The 18,791-nt window shown below is 46.9% G+C and overlaps 1 protein-coding gene across 1 annotated transcript in view; it reads left to right on the top strand.

Moving 5' to 3' along the window:
• The window catches only part of RAD54L2 (RAD54 like 2), a 1,748,428-nt gene that overhangs the window by 564,595 nt on the left and 1,165,042 nt on the right, over positions 1-18,791 (top strand). Inside the window, exon 7 of the mRNA XM_069644107.1 lies at positions 1,907-2,089. Coding sequence (XP_069500208.1) covers positions 1,907-2,089 — 183 coding nt within the window. The remainder of the gene's footprint in view (positions 1-1,906; positions 2,090-18,791) is intronic.

Genomic DNA, 18,791 nt, shown 5'->3' with positions numbered 1-18,791 from the left:
TTTTTGTATTATGAGTGACAAGTCACTAGGTGTCGTCATTACTCCCCAGGAGGGAGACCTTTCTCATGATGCCAGGGAGGTGCGGCCGCTGACCAATATTCGCCCTAGGGGTGGTTTAATGCTGTAGGACCTCCTTCAGAGGAACCTCCAAGCCTGTGGACAAGAACTACTGCCTGTGGCATGGCCCGGTAAACAGCATTGCATCCTACACATACGGCCACAGAGAAGGGGAGCAGAGGAAAGATGACGGTTGCCATCCGACAGCAAAAGGCAGCCTGAAGAGCCATCAGGACCAGGCTGGAGGGTTGCTGTCCCTGGAAGCCTCGGAGACGCACCTACCCCCGATTCAAGGGAACAGGTGGTACGGGGGACCAGAAGGGAATGCAGCGGCACATCTAAAGCAGACTAAGGCGAACTCCCTCTTGGTTACCACAGTGCCCAGGGGGCCCCGAAAGCACAGCTCTTCCTGGTCCCAGCGGCCGTACCAATAAGCCTGCTGACCACCAGGCAAGGGTCAAGGACCCCAGATAAGTCACAGAGGAGAGCTTCATCATCATGGTGTTTGGCATAAACTCACTACTCATAAGAGAAGGGTAAAAAACCCCAAGGTTAAGGGAAGGGAAGTGAAGTGTACAAAATGTGCATCTGAGGAAACCTTCCTTGTGTCAGAACAACCCCAGACGACCACCAGAGATCGCTCGAGGACCCCAACAAAGAACTGAGTCAAGGAGAAAATCTTCTTCAAATCAGTGTGGAGGTGAACCCTGCTGAACGCAACAGAAGGGTCTGGGACCCCGATGAAGGAAGTGTGAAAAGGGTCTGGAAGCCAGACAAAAAGAATACTAATGAGAAAGAGTGGAAGTTTGCTTAAACTTGGAAGGAATGGCAAACTCTATTGAATGACTGTGTAACATACCAGGGGAAACGGAGGATATCGGAGAAAGAGGGCTATTCCCCATGTTATGATAGGATATGAACTTGTGTTGCTCCATTTCGTCTTGCTTCCCAGTCAAGCACGTTGCCCCTGAGCTATCTTCCTGAGACTGGTTCTGTGAAAGGACGTTGAAATCAATACCGAATCGGGAGAAAGGAATCATTCTCCTGGATTAGAATCTTTCTCCTGGATCAGAATCTACTTAATTTTTGTGAACTTTTGTGGAATGAAATATCGTATGTGGAATGGATTTGCTCCCCCTGGCTTGAGAACCTTTTGGATAGTTGTCAAGAAGAACCCTCAAAATACACCAGGAGAAGGGAGTCATTCCCCTGGTGGAAGAACATTTGTGAGATTTGATCTCAGTTGTAGAGTGCAATAGCTAGAGATAGGTGTGGACACAGGACTCTGACTAGTTGTTTGACAGACATTCTGACGATTCTTTTAGTTTTGGTTGAGGGAGGGAAACCCCTCATTGTGATAGGGCCCGATAGGTTTTTCTTAAACAGCTCAAAACATATTTGTAGATAATTTCACTCCTGTGTTAGCCTCTATCTCCTGCACCCTTAAACCTGCTTCTTACGCATCTCTTACCTTGAAAACAGTAAACCTTCCTAGTGGAACTTTCTCTGTTGCTTTTTACACACTTTACCTTTTTTTGGGCCATTTGCACTATATTTCCCTGCTGCATCCCTCATGCCCGTCTGCTTCTTAAAAATCTCTTACACATTCCCCGTCATATCCTAAGTTTCCTATTTTTGATGTACCCTTCCATGGTTACAAACTCTCTGCTCCTTACCTTTTTTCTGCTGCCCTTACACACTTCCTACTATGTCTTCTCTCATACTCATACCCCCAAACATTGTGCCTTTTTATAATAATTCAGCTGCCTCTTAGTGTTACTTATAACTGGTGTTCTTCCATGTTCTGAATTTTTTTTTTTTTTTTGCCATTTTCTTTTTCTCGCAATAGGTCGGAGGGATTCGCTTCTTGTATGATAACCTGGTAGAATCCCTGGAGCGGTTTAAGGGAAGCAGCGGTTTTGGATGCATATTGGCACACAGCATGGGTCTGGGCAAGACATTGCAGGTTATCTCCTTCCTGGATGTACTCTTCCGGCACACTGAAGCCAAAACGGTGCTGGCCATTGTCCCGGTAAGTTTGGCTTCTTTATGGTCTTTCAGATGTTTTAATGGCTTTTTATCACCACATAAAACAGAGTGCCTGTCACTTGTATAGTTATAAAAATCAAAAACAGTCCGACAGGCTAGCAACCGTTACTATAAGTGACATCTTGCTGCTATATAGAAAATCTCATATCACACTGAAGAATATTTATAAGCCTCTAAAAGAATTTGGTTCCTGTTGCGATGAAGGATGAACAGAACATATGAAATATAATTTCTAATTAAACACCTTTATTAACAGTAATATGAGTTTGGGTGAAGACTTGGACCTTTTGATTAGAATTTAAGATGGATAACTATACTAACTGATGTCCCAATACCTCTAGGATTTGCAGGATTCCCTTTTATATATTCATTCTGTGTCGTATAGTTCCCACTCATGTCTCGTCTATAACTCAAGTCAGTGGGTTGTAGTGCCCAGCACTCTCCTTGAGAACTCGTGCCAGCAAGTATTTTCTCCCCTCTCACTTGGCATAAACATTCACACCCTTTTGTGCTGCTCTGTCAATTGAAATAACTGTTGGACACACTCCTACCAGTACCTGTTTGTGATTCTTTCTCTTGAGGTGCTGTTGTGGCATAGATATTCTCACTGTTTAGCCAGGGTTCACCCTACTTTGCCAATGATACCACCTCTAGACACACCCCTACTATCAAATATTTCTCCCCTCCTGTTTTTTCTCTCACCCGCCAGCCATGGGCTGTCCTCCTGGGAACAAAATAGATTAGTCCTTATCAGGCTTTTAGGTCTATTCTTCTTAGTCTCTAGTTTCTGCGTGAGTTTCAAACACCCTCCACCTGCTTGTAGCATCTTCCTTTCTCTTGATCTGCTCCTGCTATTGGGAAAATAGTGATCAGGGAATATTACAGGGGTCCTTTAACTCCCATCACATAGCTTGTTGGCTTCCCTGGTCTACTGAGCCCCTCCTGTTCTTGCAGTAGGACGATGCAATATGTTTGTCTCACTGTAGATATATCAGATTATTTCTTCCTCTTAATCTTTTTTTGCATGGTATTGTGTACGTGGTTATCAAATGTAAAACTGTTTTATAGATTATAATTTTCAAACTGTTGCATGACTTCTGTTTAGGTTTCTATTTCTCCTACATGCCACCAATTGGGATATAATCAAAGTATTGGATTAAAAGGACACCATTCGATTTTATGTTAATTTAGATTTTTACAGCACACCGATTCATTCTTCGGCAACTGACACTAAATTAATGTACAACTACTAACATCATATACTGGTAGGAGATAGATCTGGGAGCAAAGACAGAAGATTTAGGTGTGGAGCCTCTTTGTGAAGCTTACATGGTTCTACATTGTGAATCGGTGGTGATCCATGCCAAGCTGTAGCAGCTTGCTCAAAACGGGCCTGTCCTCCCATTCTTTCCTTTTTGTGGGCTTGTATTTGCAGGAGTCATTATACATTAATTCTCAGTTGCCAGCTAGGCAAATACCTTTTACATTTGTCTTTCTGGAATCTTGTGACTAGTTGGTGCCTAGTTTGTAGTTGGCATTATGTACCATACAGAGGCCTTTACACTGGATACAATGTATGACAATATATGACGGGTAGCTAATATAAGGACTGTTCTAATATGTACATGGAGGGATAGGTGTATGGTCTGTACCCGTTGCAGCGCATAGGTGGTCCGAACCAGATATACTCTGTTTGCATAATCCAAGTTTGACGTTGCCTATGTATGCACAGCCTGTGGAGCGGGGGATGAGGTGGGCAGTATGTTAAATTGGCAAAATAAATAAGCATTATTTGAATTCACATTTCTAGATATACTTTTATTAGCTGAAATAAAACAAATTTACACTACAGGGTCAACAGCAATAATACATAGTCAAGGCACCCTTTGAGAATATTTTCTTGTAACTAAAGGGATAGCCCTAAGAGCGTCAGAGCTATGGGCTGATAATACTTGGTACAAAGGGGGTTTGCTCTGACGTCTGGAATTCTGGGGTCTACTAATTGACTGCAGTAGGCCTGGATTTATTCTATCATGTCACATACATACAAAATCACTTTACATGTAGTAGTACCCATGAAATTTGAGAAAGTTCAGACAAAAAATAGAAAGTAAAGCTTTTGTTTTATTTTGCTGTCAAATGCATTTCGAAGTCATGCATTTGTCATCTTTTTTAAGATATTTTTGTAAAAGGTGCAGTACATTAAGGGTAGAACGTTCTTAGTATTCACAAGTTCTTAGTGGGACTGAAATTAGCAACTGAGTTGAAAATAAACAAAGCTTAAACAAAGTAGTGCTTTGAAATTAGTCTGTGACCACCACCTATAGTGACAAATGATAGTACAGGTACTCTATACAGAACAACCAAACTGAGAGCAATAAATGGTATAACAATTGGTTGTGTGTAGCCAGGCTAGAGGGTGACCTAACACGTGGTCGACGTCTGGATCTGAATCAGAAGGTTGGGAGGACCAGGTAGAGTGTGGGTTGCTGGTCCTTAGACGTTTCTGCAAGATGCCTTCATCTTGGGCCTGGAGTAGGTCTCCCTAGAAGAGAGTTAGGGGGACTCTATTAGTGCCTGAAGTAGTGGTTTAAAAACTGAGGGACATGACATAAGAAAATCCAAAATTGTGGTACACCACTGTTAAGGTAAGTAAAATCAAGATGAAGGCATCTTGCCGAAACATCTAAAGACCAGCAACCCACACCTACCTGGTGCTCCCAACCATCTGATTCAGATCCAGACGTCGACCACGTGTTGCGTCACCCTCTAGCCTGGCTACACACAACCAATTGTTATACCATTTATTGTTCTCAGTTTGGTTGTTCTGTATAGAGTACCTGTATTATCACTTGTCATTATAGGTGGTGGTCACAGACTTATTTCAAAGAACTACTTTGTTTAAGCTTTGTATATTTTCTACTCAGTTGCTAATTCAGTCCCACTAAGGACTTGTGAATACTAAGAACTTGCTACCCTTAATGTACTGCACCTTTTACAAAAAATGTTTTAAAAAGATTACAAATGCACGACTTTGAAATGCATTTGACAGCAAAATAAAACAAAAGCTGTACTTTTTATTTCTGTTTTGTGTCTGAACTTTCTCAATGTTCATGAGTACTACTACATCTAAAGTGATTTTGTATGTATGTGACATGATGGAATAAATCCAGGCCTACTGCAGTCAATTAGTAGACCCCAGAATTCCAGACGTCCGAGCAAACCCCCTTTGTACCAACCCTTTGAGAATATAGCTGAAGTTTGTGTCTTTTACAGCAGAAAGTTGAATCGTGTTCCTGTAGAATTCAGCTAAACATTTAGAAATTCCAAACAAACATGAGTCTGTACCTTAAGGTAAAGTAAGCAAAAAGGCAACATGAGATGTGGTGTGACTTACAAGGAAGGAAGGAAAACTCAATGCATGCTATCACTTACCACTCTAGTAATTGACCATTAACCAACTCATCCAGCCCAGAACACAAGCTTAGCAGTGATAGGGAGATTTATCATTGTTATGCTTCATCTCCTCTCCTAGTGAGACTTCAAGCACTTTTTGCTAGACTTCTGGACCCTTTTCTTTATATCCTGAATGAGTGGAGTCTTTTTCCACTCATTCATTCTTATTTGCTCTGACTTTTGAAACTCTGTTCTGTATTTTACCTTTACTATGGAGTCTACTTTCCTCCATGTCTCTTTTAAGGCATCTGTGTTTTACTTTTGCAGCACACAGCTCCGCATGGGCAGTGTTGCTGGAGACCCTTTGTGTTCTCCTTTTGAGATTCTTTTCTTTATCCTTATTGACTGCAGTTTTTAAGGATTGAACTTTATTCTATGAGAGATTAGCACAAACCACCTTATGTGGAGTGATATGAAATTTTGTTTGTATCACGCTCGTACACAAGTTTTCAGGGCGCGACAAGGGAGGGGAACAGGGGAGAACAAAACGATCTTACTAGGCCCAATGACATTGAGATCGTGCAAGGTCATGGGAAAGGGGAAAAGTGCATGGAAGGGGGAGAGTGGAAAGTGCAGGGGATAAACAGATAAATAATAAATACAAATAAAATATATAATGGAGCAATAAACATGGAGTGCTAAAAGGATACCTAGTATCCCCCTTCTCTCTGCTCCTGTGACTTTTTAGTCACATAGAATACCCTTTAGTTATGGTTGGTGGCAGTGGACGTGTTCAACCAACTATTGTGCCATTTCTTTTTTCTCGCAGACTGTATTCAGTCTCGTTTGTGCAAAATCGGGTCACCCATGTTCTAACATGGTGGCTTCTTTCTTTTTTTGCCATTTGTAGCATGGTTCTCCTTTGTTAGCCCTTCTACCATTCTGGGAGGGGGAGGTCTGTGTGTGTTTTGCCTTTGGCATGATGTTAGGGGAGTTTTCTTAAAGTCCTACTGGCAGTAAGACTTTAGCAAGCTATCCCAGTCGTTTGTAGATCCCCAACTCGTAGTATCAGTCTGTACTAGCTCAGGACCATGGTAGTGTGGCAGAGTAGTCAGGCTTATCTTAAGAGGAAGATGTGAGCTGTAGATAAGTACACTGAATCTTAGCTAGACAGACACAACAAAGAAACACTTACACATATATGTATATAAAAGATATATATTTATTATATTTACACCAGAATCACTTTAAATTCTTCACACCTTTACGATAGAACACGTTGGAATACTAGATGATACACTTCAAAGGGCACTTTCGAGGGGATTGGGTCCTCTGACGTTTTCCATATCTATGACAGGTAATCACCAGAGCTGTGCTGCTTCGGAAACTTTTTTCGGCTCCTGCGTCGATGACGTCGATGCGGCGTCGTCTAGGACCTCCTCCGACGTCATCCGATGTGATAAGTAGGATGCATGATGCCCGTAGCCTCAGTTCTGTTTTTTCCGCGAACGTGTTGTTTCGTGAATCTCGGTTAACGCCTCGACTCTTTGGAGTTCTGTTCTTCTCGGTTCTTCGAACCTGTTCGTTTTTGTGAGAATCTCCTTCGTGTGAAGATGTCTTCTACTTCGTCTTCGACCCCGCGTCCGGGCTTCAAAACGTGCGGGGAGTGTGGGTCCAAGATGTCGGTGACGGACTCGCACGACGCCTGCCTCTGGTGCCTCGGGGAGGCCCACGACACGGATGACTCTATCGACTGCCAGTCGCTCACGTCCAAAGCCTTACGTGAATGTAAGAAGTTGTTGTCGGTAGGTCGAAGTCGAAGTCTGCAGGGCTTTCGATGGATGATTCGAGAGGAGACTCTCTGCGTCATCGTCGGAAGTCTCGTGGGTCTCCTTCTAGGAGTCGGTCTCGCCACTCCTCGGCCTCTTTGAGGCATTCTCGGAAGCGCCGACAGCGGTAGTCTTCCAGGTCCTCTTCTGAGGACTCTGCCCGGCACGTCGCTTACCCCACCAGCTGTGCGACGCCGGAGGAATGGGCTTCCTTCGGGAAGAAAATGCTGACGATTCTTGAGTCGCAGGGTACTAAGCCGTCCGCGCCCCCGAGTGGGGTCGGTCGTGAGAGGTCGAGAGACACTGCTCGCAAGAGTGGTCGGCACGAGTCACGGGAGAGGTCCTGTTCGGACAAGGGGACTCGTTCTCGACATACCCATTCCAGGTCCCGGTCCTCGATCCGTTCGAGACCGTGTGCACCCTTGATGTCTTCGGGGAAGACACCGACGTCTGAGGCGTCGACGGGCTTTCTCGAGGCTCCGAGGAAGTCGTCGAATCAGTCGAGGCTCAGGTCGTCGAAGGACACGCTCGGAGCTCCGGCTTCGAGGACTGTGTCGACACCGTCGATGCTGGCGGTGCTGCATCTGACGTCTACGCCGATTTACTCGACGTCGATCCTATCGGCGCCGATGCCTGTTCTCTCGACGCCAGCGCCGATTCACTCGACGCCCTTGACGCCTTTCGAGGCCGGGGTGTTGGAGGTACCCTGTGGCACGGGGGAACCCCCTAGGAAGGCTCTGGTTAAGAGCAAGCACTCTCGGGGTCTTTTCGCCACCTGGAATATATTTCGGAGGTGGATGAGGATTCTGATGGCCTGGTTCCTAGTCAGGTTCCAGATGAAATTGTCTCGGGCCATAGTCAGTTTGACGATTTGAGGGAGTCACTGCATGATGCCAGTGGACTGGACACCTCTCCGGAGGTCGAGTTTTGTAGGCCTGAGCCTGGCTCTCATGCCGATTCCTCGTACTGGCGCCTTATGGCTAGGGTTTCCGAGTACTTGGGATGGTCTGCTCCCCCAGGGGAGTTTGTGCAGGATGATCTCACGGACATCCTTGATGTTGGTCCCCCAACTGACCCGGTACTGCCGTTTCATATGGCTCTACAGAGAAGGGTGGCGGCGGCGGCTTGGACTGCTCCGGAGAGTCTCCCGGCGGTGGGCAGGTCCTTGTCGCGAAAATACCATCCAGCCAGTAGCGACCCCTGCTACTTGACCAGGCACCCCACTACAGAGAGTTTGGTGGTGCAGGCGGCCATGGCCCCGGCAAAGCAGGCGTTGTACCCACCCATCCCTCCTGATAGGGACGACAAACGTTTTGATGGCTGGGTGAAGAAAGTGTTTTCTTCTGGTGGTATGGTGCTTCAGGCGGCCAACTCCATTTGTGCCTTTTCTCGTTTCACACACACTCTGTGGAACTGTGTTGCGTTAGCGGCTGAACATATTCCCGAAGGGGACGAAAGGGATGGTTTCCTTGCTATGGTCCAGGATGGTAAGGATGCCATGTGTGAGTCCGTTCAGTCGGGTTTGGACATGCCTGAATGCGTCAGCAGGTCCATGGCGGCGAGCACCGTGATACGCAGGTTTGCGTGGTTGCGGAAGTCGGGGTTTGCTCCTGATGTGCAGTCCCGGCTCCTCAACATGCCCTTTGACGGTGAACACCTTTTTGGCACCAAGGCTGACGAGAGCCTTGAGATGTTGCAGACCTCAAAAGCTGCAGCGAAGTCGTTGGGCGCTGTAGTTCGCCAACCTCAGCCTTTTCATCCTAGGGGACAGCAATGGAGGGGTGGTTCCTTTCGCTATTACTCGTCCTTCAGTAAAGCGAGAGGAGCTGGCAGTCAGAGGCGAACGCAGGGGTACCAGAGGTGGACGACAGGGTACCCGTGGTGCCAAGGCCGCTCGGGCAGTTGCCTCTTTGCCCTCAGGTAACGCCGCAGCCGCTACCACTCAGTCATGAGGCCATGTCCCATGGTTCGCCGGTTGGGGGGAAGGCTGGCGCAGCATCTCGTAGAGTGGCGTGCCATTACTTCAGATGTGTGGGTTCTGGAGATCATAACCCACGGCTACTGTCTTCCCTTTCAGCACAGGCCTCGCGACAATCCACCGGGGAACCTCTCTTTGCAGAGTCCGGATCCGCTCCTTGCGCAGGAAATTCAAGCCCTGCTGGAGAAAGGCGCCATAGAACTGATGCCTGTAGCGGAGAGGAACAAGGGATGGTATTCCCCTTATTTTTTGATTTCGAAGAAAGACTGGGAGGATTGAGACCCATCATGGACTTGCGCAGTTTGAACAAACTCCTCAGGAAGGACAAGTTCAAGATGGTTACTCTCTCTCAAGTCCTCCAGGCCCTTCAGCTTCAGGACTGGTTGGTGTCTCTCGACCTCAAGGATGCTTACTTCCATGTGCCGATCCATCCCAAGCACAAAAAGTACCTGAGGTTCGCGGTTGGCGACTCGCACTTTGTTTCGGGTCCTGCTGTTCGGATTGACCTCCGCCCCGAGGGTTTTCACCAAGCTCATGGTGGTGGTGGCAGCGCATCTCAGGCAAGGGGGGATTCACGTCTACCCCTACCTGGACGATTGGTTGATCAGGGGGAGCTCTCCCGAGCAAGTCCTGGATCATCTGTCAGTCACCTGCCACTCCCTTCACAGGCTGGGCTTCTCCCTCAATTTAAAGAAGTCCCATTTGACGCCAACACAGCGGCTCCAGTACATCAGAGCAGTTCTCAACTGGGGCAGTGTTTTCCTCCCCAGGTGAAGGCTTGTCACATTCAGCAGATGGTGCACAAGTTTCAGCATGCCCAGACGCTCCCAGCGTTCGAGTTCTTGAGGTTGCTCGGCCTCATGGCATCCTGCATTTTTATGGTGCCAGAGGCTCGCCTGTGGATGAGATCTTTGCAGTGGGCACTCAAGATGCAATGGTCGCAGTCCTCTGGCAGGATGTCGGACCCGGTTCAGGTGCCGCCCTCGGTCGCCCGGGACCTTCTGTGGTGGGCCATCGAAGGCAACTTGATGAAGGGAGCTCCATTTTGGCTTCCCTGGCCGGAGGTGACGATCGTGACGGATGCATCCCTCACGGGATGGGGAGCTCATGCCAACTGGCTGAGAGTCAGCGGTCGTTGGTCTCCGTCGGAGTCCAGACTCCATATCAATCTGTTTGAGCTGAGGGCCGTCGGGCTAGCCCTGAAGGCTTTTCTGCCGACTGTGCGAGGAAAGAATGTCCTGATCCTGACGGACAACACAGTGGCCATGCACTACCTCAACAGGAGGTTACGGAAGTTCGGTTCCCGGGTGATTCTCATTGCTCCGGCGTGGGCTCGGAGGACGTGGTACCCGGACCTTCTCGACTTGTCCATCTGCCCTCCACGTCGTCTTCCCTACCGAGACGATCTGCTCTCACGGGAGGGGGGTCAGGTTCTCCATCCAGAGGTCGGATCCCTCAACCTTCACGCTTGGCTTCTGAAAGGTTGAGGTATAAGGATTGGGACCTCCCTGAAGACGTGATGGAGGTGTTGCTCTCGGCCCGAAGGCCAGCAACAAAGTCTCTGTACCGTTGGCGTAAGTTCTGCGACTGCTGCAGAGTTCAGAATGTGGATCCTTTTGCATGTGACATCCCCATGGTTCTGTCCTTTTTACTTTCTTTGGCCCACAGGGGCTTGCAAGTGGGTACCATTAAAGGTTACCTGGCGGCGCTGTCCATCTTTAAGCGCTCGTCTGAAGAGTGTTCCTACTTTAAAATCCCTTTAATTTCACAGTTTCTGAAAGGGCTCACTAATGTGTTCCCTCCGTCACCTTTCCTGGTGCCCGGTTGGGATTTAAACCTTGTTCTTAAGTTTCTTATGGGTGCTCCGTTTGAGCCTTTGCATTCTTGCCCTTTGAGGCTGTTAACTCTGAAAACTGTGTTTCTGGTTGCGGTTACTTCCGCTCGCAGAGTGAGTGAGTTACAGGCACTTTCAGTTAAGCCACCCTTCACTGTATTTCATAAGGACAAGGTTGTCCTTAGAGTTCGTCCTTCTTTTCTTCCGAAGGTGGTTTCAGAATTTCATTTGGCCCAGAAGGTTGTTCTTCCGGCATTCTATCCTCCTCCGCATCCTGGCAAGGAAGAGGAGAGGCTTCATAGGCTTGATCCTAGGAGAGCTTTAAGCTTTTATGTTTCACGCATGTCCCGGGTCAGAGTGGACGATCAACTCTTTATTGGTTATGCTGGAAAGCGTTTGGGACAGGCTGTGACGAAACAGACTTTGTCTCGCTGTATTATTTTGGCCATCTCGGAGTGTTACCGCTTGGCGGGTAAGGACCCGCCGGCTGGCTTGCGGGCCCATTCTACCAGGGGTATGGCTGCATCTACTGCCCTGCAGAGGGATGTTCCTATTCGCAACATCTGTGATGCAGCCACCTGGGCTTCTGTACATACATTTGTACGTCACTAATCCCTTGATTCCATCCGGGGACAGGATCTGGCCTTTGGCAAGGCGGTCCTTTGCTCTGCTATTTGATTGGCAACTCTAAATTTTGATTCTAAATTCTTTCCCTCCTCCTTGTTCTGGTACTGCTTTGGGAGTCTGTCATAGATGTGGAATACGTCGGAGGACCCAAACCCCTCGAAGAGCAAGTTACTTTCTTACCTGGTAACGTTCTTTCGATGGGATGGTCCGACGACGTATTCCATATCGCTCCCTCCCTGCCTTCCCCGCTGCAGAATTTCTTTTGCGATTACAGCTTACGTTCCGCAAGGCTTTGTGTCTGACTGGCAGTTGACTAATGTCACACGTTCTGGGGGAAAAAAACTACAACTGAGGCCACGGGCGTCGTGCCTCCTACTTATCACATCGGATGACGTCGGAGGAGGTCCTCGACGACGGCGCATTGACGTCATCGTCGCAGGACGCAGACGCCGAAAAAAGTTTCCGAAGCAGCACAGCTGTGGTGATTACCTGTCATAGATATGGAATACGTCGTCGGACCATCCCATCGAAAGAAAGTTACCAGGTAAGAAAGTAACTTGTTCTTCTCATTTGTTAGTTCACGGTTCCATTTGTAGCAACGTTAGAAAGGGTAAAAACAATGTTATAGTATTATCGATTTATAGCGCACTCATGCGGTTTTCAACAGATTATACAGTAATTTATGAATGAAAATAAGTGGTTAGTGCAACATGAGCTTAGTTCATGGTTATAGAGAGGGTTTCTTCGCCTGGCAAGTCTTAAAGTAAAAAAACACCGCCCTAGCTAGAGGCAGTTTGGAGCGGGATTGAAGTCCTGACAAATAGTGAATATTGAAGAGTTTCTGCGAATTTCTTCCAGTGTCTAAAGTCATTGAAGCAACAAGTTGGCAACTAAAAAAGGAGACCTAAAAACAGACTGGAGAAGGGGACACAAGCAGCGGCTTGTTTCAGAGGTAATCGGGGGTTGTCCTGGACACCACTACATTCACTACAACGCTCTGGAGTGACTTCTTGGAATCAGGTAGGAATACCTTTTTCCCCACAGTACCTTTGGTTTGAAGAAAGTGTTTGTGTTGGCTTCTCCGTGATGTGGCAGCTCTAGACACAACCTCTGGATTCCTTGGTCTGGTGATGAAAGGCAGGACAATGGATGGTCTCTCTGAGCAACAGTCTCGAGTGAGGCCCTGTAGCACGAATTTCAGCAAGCTTGGGTCACTGCGGTTTTGGCTCCTTTTCAGCAGCACCAACAAAGGACACAGATCGCCCAGTCTTCACTTCCTACAGTCCAACAGTTTGGTGAGGGGGTCTGGGCACGTTGGATCGTCTCTCAGGAGTGTCCTTACGGGTTCAGCAAAGATTTGGATGGATGCGCCCTTTCACGATGCAAATGGCTGGCCATTCAGGACAGCCAGACCCCCTGTGGGAGCTGGTCCTATTAAGGTACTCTGGCAGAAAAAGTACAGGGGGGTGGACGACTCCTTCCCCACTACCTGCCTGCCCAGACACTCTGGAGCCTAGGCGGGGATACCTATGGTTTCCCGCCAAAGGCAAAACACACACACAGACCTCTCCCTCTCCAAGAATGGTAGAAGGGCTAACAAAGAACAACCACGCTAGTAATGGGAGTCCGCAGGTGGCTACTTTGGTGCCCCTATTGTACACTACCGAGACTATGGACATAGCCTGCGGTACGAAAAATACACAAACCTTGGTAGAACACGTCAACTTCCACCAGCCATAACTTGGTGATTGTGACTAAAAAGTCACAGGAGCAGAGAGAATGGGGATACGAAGTATCCCTTTGACACTCCACTGAAGGTGGTGTGTGCCAGGCTCAGACTATAAGTATTTTGGGAGCCAAACTTAGTATCTCGCTATCTTTAAGAACTTGACTTAAGGATATAGGAAAAATAATCTTAAAAGAGGACCTTAAAGGTCCCCAGCAGCACTGCCAATAAGGAGCTGTTTGCTGCATGAATAAACTCACTGATGCCTTTAAGAGCTATGGAGAAGACGGAATACAAAGAATAGAGTTCTGAAAGACAACCCACAAGAATGAATGAATGAGTGGAAAAAGGCTCCACCCTTTCAGGATGGAAAGAAAATGGTCCGGAAGTCAAGAAAAAAGTGCCGGGGAGTCTCACTAGGAGAGAGGATGAAATATAAAAAATCATAAATCTCCCTAACACACAGACCCTTGGGTGTCCCTGCCTAGGCTCGTGTCTGGGCAGGCAGGTAGCGGGGGAAGAGTTATTCACTCCCCTGCCCTTTGTCTGCCTGAGTGCCTGAATGGAACCAGTGCCCACTGGGGATCTGGCTGTGTTGATTGGACAGCCACCCACCGCTTTGTGTAAACTGCTGAGAGAGATTGCAGAGGAGTGTGTACTGAAACTGAATAAAAGGTGAGGTTTGTCATTGGGGAAGAATTGGTGCAGTCACAGTGTGTGAGACTACACAACCCTTATCTGCTTGGTATTAGGTAACCCACCTCTTGATATAAGTCTGTACTACACAAGTTGATAGGCCTGGCTGCTCAGTCACACTCTCTCCAAAGGGGTTAACGTGAGCTGTCCAGATGAAATCAGTTAGTACAAGTGGCCAAGTAAGGTTTCAGTTATAAATGGTCATTTATTTAACATCAGTTTTAAATAAGCATTCTTTAAAAAGGCAATTCTTTGTAACAGTTCAAGTAAACACTCTACAGAATCAATAAAGTTGGTAAATACTCTTTGGATTTGCTCAATACAGTTCTCATACACCCTGAAATGACTTTAATTACAAACATAGCATTTATATATCACACTAATATGCTTTGTAGACTCTGGGTTGCAGAAAGGAAGGGTTAAGGAAAATAAAAAGCTTGGTCCAGTTTCTTAAAAAGGTGAGGAGAACTGAATCCTCCAATGTAGTCTAGGTAAGCCTTTCCCAGCAGTAACAGTGTTCAAGAAGCTACAACCTATTGAGGGACAAGCAATGCAATGGATTTAGAAGAGTGCCTTTAGGGAGCTAGGACAAAGTCTTTTGGACAAAGTCTATAGTTCTGATGCACTTCTGGGATAAAAAAAAGTCTTTCACAAAGTCAGATTGTTTAAAGAATCTGTTAGGCCTGTGCAAATGGAAGTCGAAATCCACTCAGTTAAGCAAGTGCAAATCTTAAGTGAGCCAGCACGACTTAAGGCAGAAAGGTAAGTACCCCCATGCCCAAACGGTACCTCTGGTTAGAAGAAAAAGGGGTCCAGCTGGATGTCATCTTACTACAGCTATGCAGACCCTGGTTCCTGAGCCTCAGTCGTGGGGACAAGAGGGAGGATGTCTGGAGGGCTCCTGCGGCAGAACTCTGGACGGTCGCTGGCAGCTACAGGCTCTCTTCAATTAAGTGGCACTTTGCGGTTTCACTGCTTCACAAACGGCACTGATGCAGAACAAATCTCTGGTTGGACTTTCTGTTAGGCAAGATTTGGTGCAATACCCTTTGGGTGCACTACAAGAACCTTGGGCTCCTGGCAATAGTAACCCAACCTTTGGTATAAGTCTGTACTACACAGGTTGGTAGTGTGGCTGAGCAGCAAGGCTTATCTCAAGAAGGATCAATGTGAGCAGTAGGGTGGTTACACAGAGAATCACAATGACAAGTATCCAAATTAACACTTACACTCAAGGTTTCTTGATTAAACAATTATTAATTTAAGTCTGTTTGAATAAGCCTTCTTCAGAAGGGGCAATATAATATTAACACACAAATACACTCCAAAATGCATACAATCAGCAAGTACCCATTTGGGATGGCACACAGACACTTCCTACACCCTCAGGTGACTTTGCTAACTAGGACGCTGTTGATGTGTAATAGATGACTGGTACATTTAGTGCAATACTGAGATGTGTCAAAGAAAAGGTTATTAGAATAAAACAAGAAATCCCACAATTATTCTGAAGCAGGTAAGCACTTTTGAACCCCCAATGCAAAGTAAGTTAACCTCTTCCTGGATGGAAAGGTAAAGCACAATGTCAAAGGTAAGAAGAATCATTCAGGGAGGCAGGCCAGCCAATGTCAATTGGGCAAAAGTCTAGGTGAGCTGAAGCACTTAAAAGTCTTGCACAATGTTTTAGAAGTCTTTGTAGAAAAAGTAGAATCAATGTAGGGCCACAAGCTGGGAGGCTTGTGAGGGGTATTGGGTGCAAGCAACGCTACAGAAGCAACCATGACAAGTCTCAACTGAGAACAATTAAGGCTACTCAACAAGAGGTCATTTCTCTTAGACTGTACAGTACCTTTGGCTAGAAGAACTGGTTCCAGCTGGCTTCTGTTCCTGTGCAGCTCTGCAGATCCGATTATTCCTAGGCTTCAGTCGTGGGGACAAGAGGGAGGACTTCTGGGGACTCCGTGACTGCAATGGGACGGTCAGCAGCAGCAAAGGGCAAACTTCAATTCAGTGGCACTGCGCGGTTTCAGCTCCTCGCGTCTCAGCAAATAGCACTACCGCGAACTCTCGGATACCACACTAGACTTTCCTCACATCTGGGGTCCAGCACTCTGTTGAGGTGACTCAGGCTTGGTCAGTCTGCTTCGAGGGAGTCCGTAGGATCTTCCTGAGGCTTGGTTCTGAACTTAAAAGCGATGCACTCAATCTGGTGTTCCTCTCCCTGGCACTTTGGTTCCAGCAGCCATGGAAGTACAGCCAGCTTCGAGAGGATGTCCAAACGAGTTCACTTTGGAGTTGATTGGTTCCACCAACTCAAGAGAAGCCTTCCTTGCAGGGTTTTCTATAGTCAAGGCGAATTTGGAGCTTCAGCACAGCAGCAGGGCTACACCGGGCAAACCAGCGGTCCAGGAGTTGCAGCAGACATCTCTTCCAAGTTCTTCTTTTGATTCCTTCATCCAATCACCTTTGGGTGCATTCCTGTAAACAAGGGAATTAAGCACAGGGAGTTTCGGGCACCTCCCTCACTACCTGCCCAAACCTGACACTCTGGAGCTTCATTCACACTCGTGAATCCCGCCAAAGACCAAACTAACAAAGGCACCAAACCTGGTTTGGCTTGCAGAGTAAATCTCAAGAAGGCCTTTCCAGCAGGAAATGGCGAAAAAAGACTACCAGGGCCATTTTGACAAAATGGGCACCCTTGGGTGCTTTACTGCAGCTGCGAACACAGCCTGTGGTAAAAACACACAACGGTAGTTAAAAGTAAACCACTGCCACCAGCCATTAATTGTAGGTAGGGTAACTTAAGAATGTTACATGAGAAACTAGACAAAGTGTATACTAAGTAACCCCTCCAGCACCCTATTGTAAGATAGCGTGTGCTGGGTCTAGAAAGTTACAAATTTAATTAAAGTCAATTTCACTTCACTGCTCTTGGAAACAGTAGTTAATCCAAGCAAAGGTATTTAAACCTTTGGGAAATCTGAAAGACTTCTCTGTGGCACTGCACTGAAGTTGCTGTGTGACACAAAATAAAAAGGTGATGCCTATGGGTTTTGTCAGACTGCAAATCCAAAAGAGAAACAGAGTACAAATCACAGAAAAATACATGAGTGGGAAAAAGGTCTCTCTCTCCAGGTTAAAAATTGAAAAGTCATAGAGTCCAGCAAAAGTGTGGTGATCTCTAAGGTAGAGAGGAATTAGCACATGTCTGAGAATTCTCTCTAACACTAGCTCCCTCAGTCCTGGACTCTGGATTGGGATTTTCTGGTTCTGGAGTGTCCTTAGGAGGCTTCTGGAGCTTTTGCCTGGATTAGTTCCGCGGCAGACGTTGCACTCCAAAATGGACAGTCAACCCCTGGTATTGGGCTTCTGCAGCAACAGAGAGGCACAGCAAGTCTGGGATTGTGCCAAAGTAGAGTTTGTCTCGGGGTTAGTTGGTCCCACTAATCCAAGGGAAGAGGTCATCCCTTCCGGAGCTTCTCCCTAGATTCAAAAAAGGTCAGCACAGCAGCAGGGCTTCACCGGTACTTCGAGGTCCAGGAGGTTGCAGCAGGCTTCTCTTCACGATTTCTGCTTCGGATGTTTCTTCCAGTTGTCAACTTTAACTCGAGTTCCATAACCCTCGCATTTGAAGCAAGTTTTCCCATTCATGCACAGCTTAGGCTGTCAATCACACAGCAGGGCGGCTGTCCATGCAGGACAGCCAGCCTGCCAATCGGGACTGGCTTTGTTTAGGCATCCCTAGAGACAAAAAGGACGGAGTTTTGGGTTCCTCCCTCGCTTTCTGCCCTGCCAGATAGACTGGAGCACCAGGGTTGTGCTCCAGGGCTGAAATCCGCCAAAGGCAAAACACACAAAGGGCTCAAATCTGTCAACACACAGAGTAAAAGTCCAGAAAGACCTCACAAACAGAAAATGGCAGGAAAAGAAAATGGGCCATTTTGACAAAATGGACACCCATGAGCGCTGTACTGCGGCCGAGGGTTCAGCCTGCGGTAGAAAAGCACAGTGGTAGCAAATGTTAAACCACTGCCACCAGCCATTTAAAATAGTGAGCTTAACAAAAAATTGTACATGAGAAAGTAGGATAAGGGGCTACTAAGTAAACCCCTAGCACTCCACATAAGATGGTGTGTGCTGGACCTACAAAGGAAAAAAGTAAGTAAGATCATTTTCACCTTACTATTCTTGGGAACAGTAGTTCACCCAAGAAAAGGTATTTAAACCCTGAGAGAAATCCAAAGGACTTCTCAGTGAAACTTCACTGAAGGTGCTTTGTCACTATACAAAAATGAGATGCCTATGGAGTTTGTCAGACTCCAAAAACCGTGAAAATATAAAATCCAAATTAGGGAAAACACATGAGCGAGTGAGAAAAAGCCCCCCCCCCCTCACTCAGGAGTTAAAATTTAAAAGTCCTAAGTCCAGCAAAAGTGCTGGGAGGCAGGTTGAAGGGAATTAGCGCAGGAATGAAAATTCTCCCCAACAGTGACCACTGCTGTCATGACCCTGTTTTCTATGCGACAGAGGAGTTTGAAGTGGACGACACCTTCCCTTTGGCTGGTGGGAGCCATGCAGCCCTGAGCCGAATTACAA

This window comes from Ambystoma mexicanum, chromosome 2p, assembly GCF_040938575.1.
Source record: "Ambystoma mexicanum isolate Mex_15411 chromosome 2p, UKY_AmexF1_1, whole genome shotgun sequence".
Lineage (NCBI taxonomy): Eukaryota > Metazoa > Chordata > Amphibia > Caudata > Ambystomatidae > Ambystoma > Ambystoma mexicanum.
This window is presented reverse-complemented; position numbering and strand designations above follow the sequence as displayed.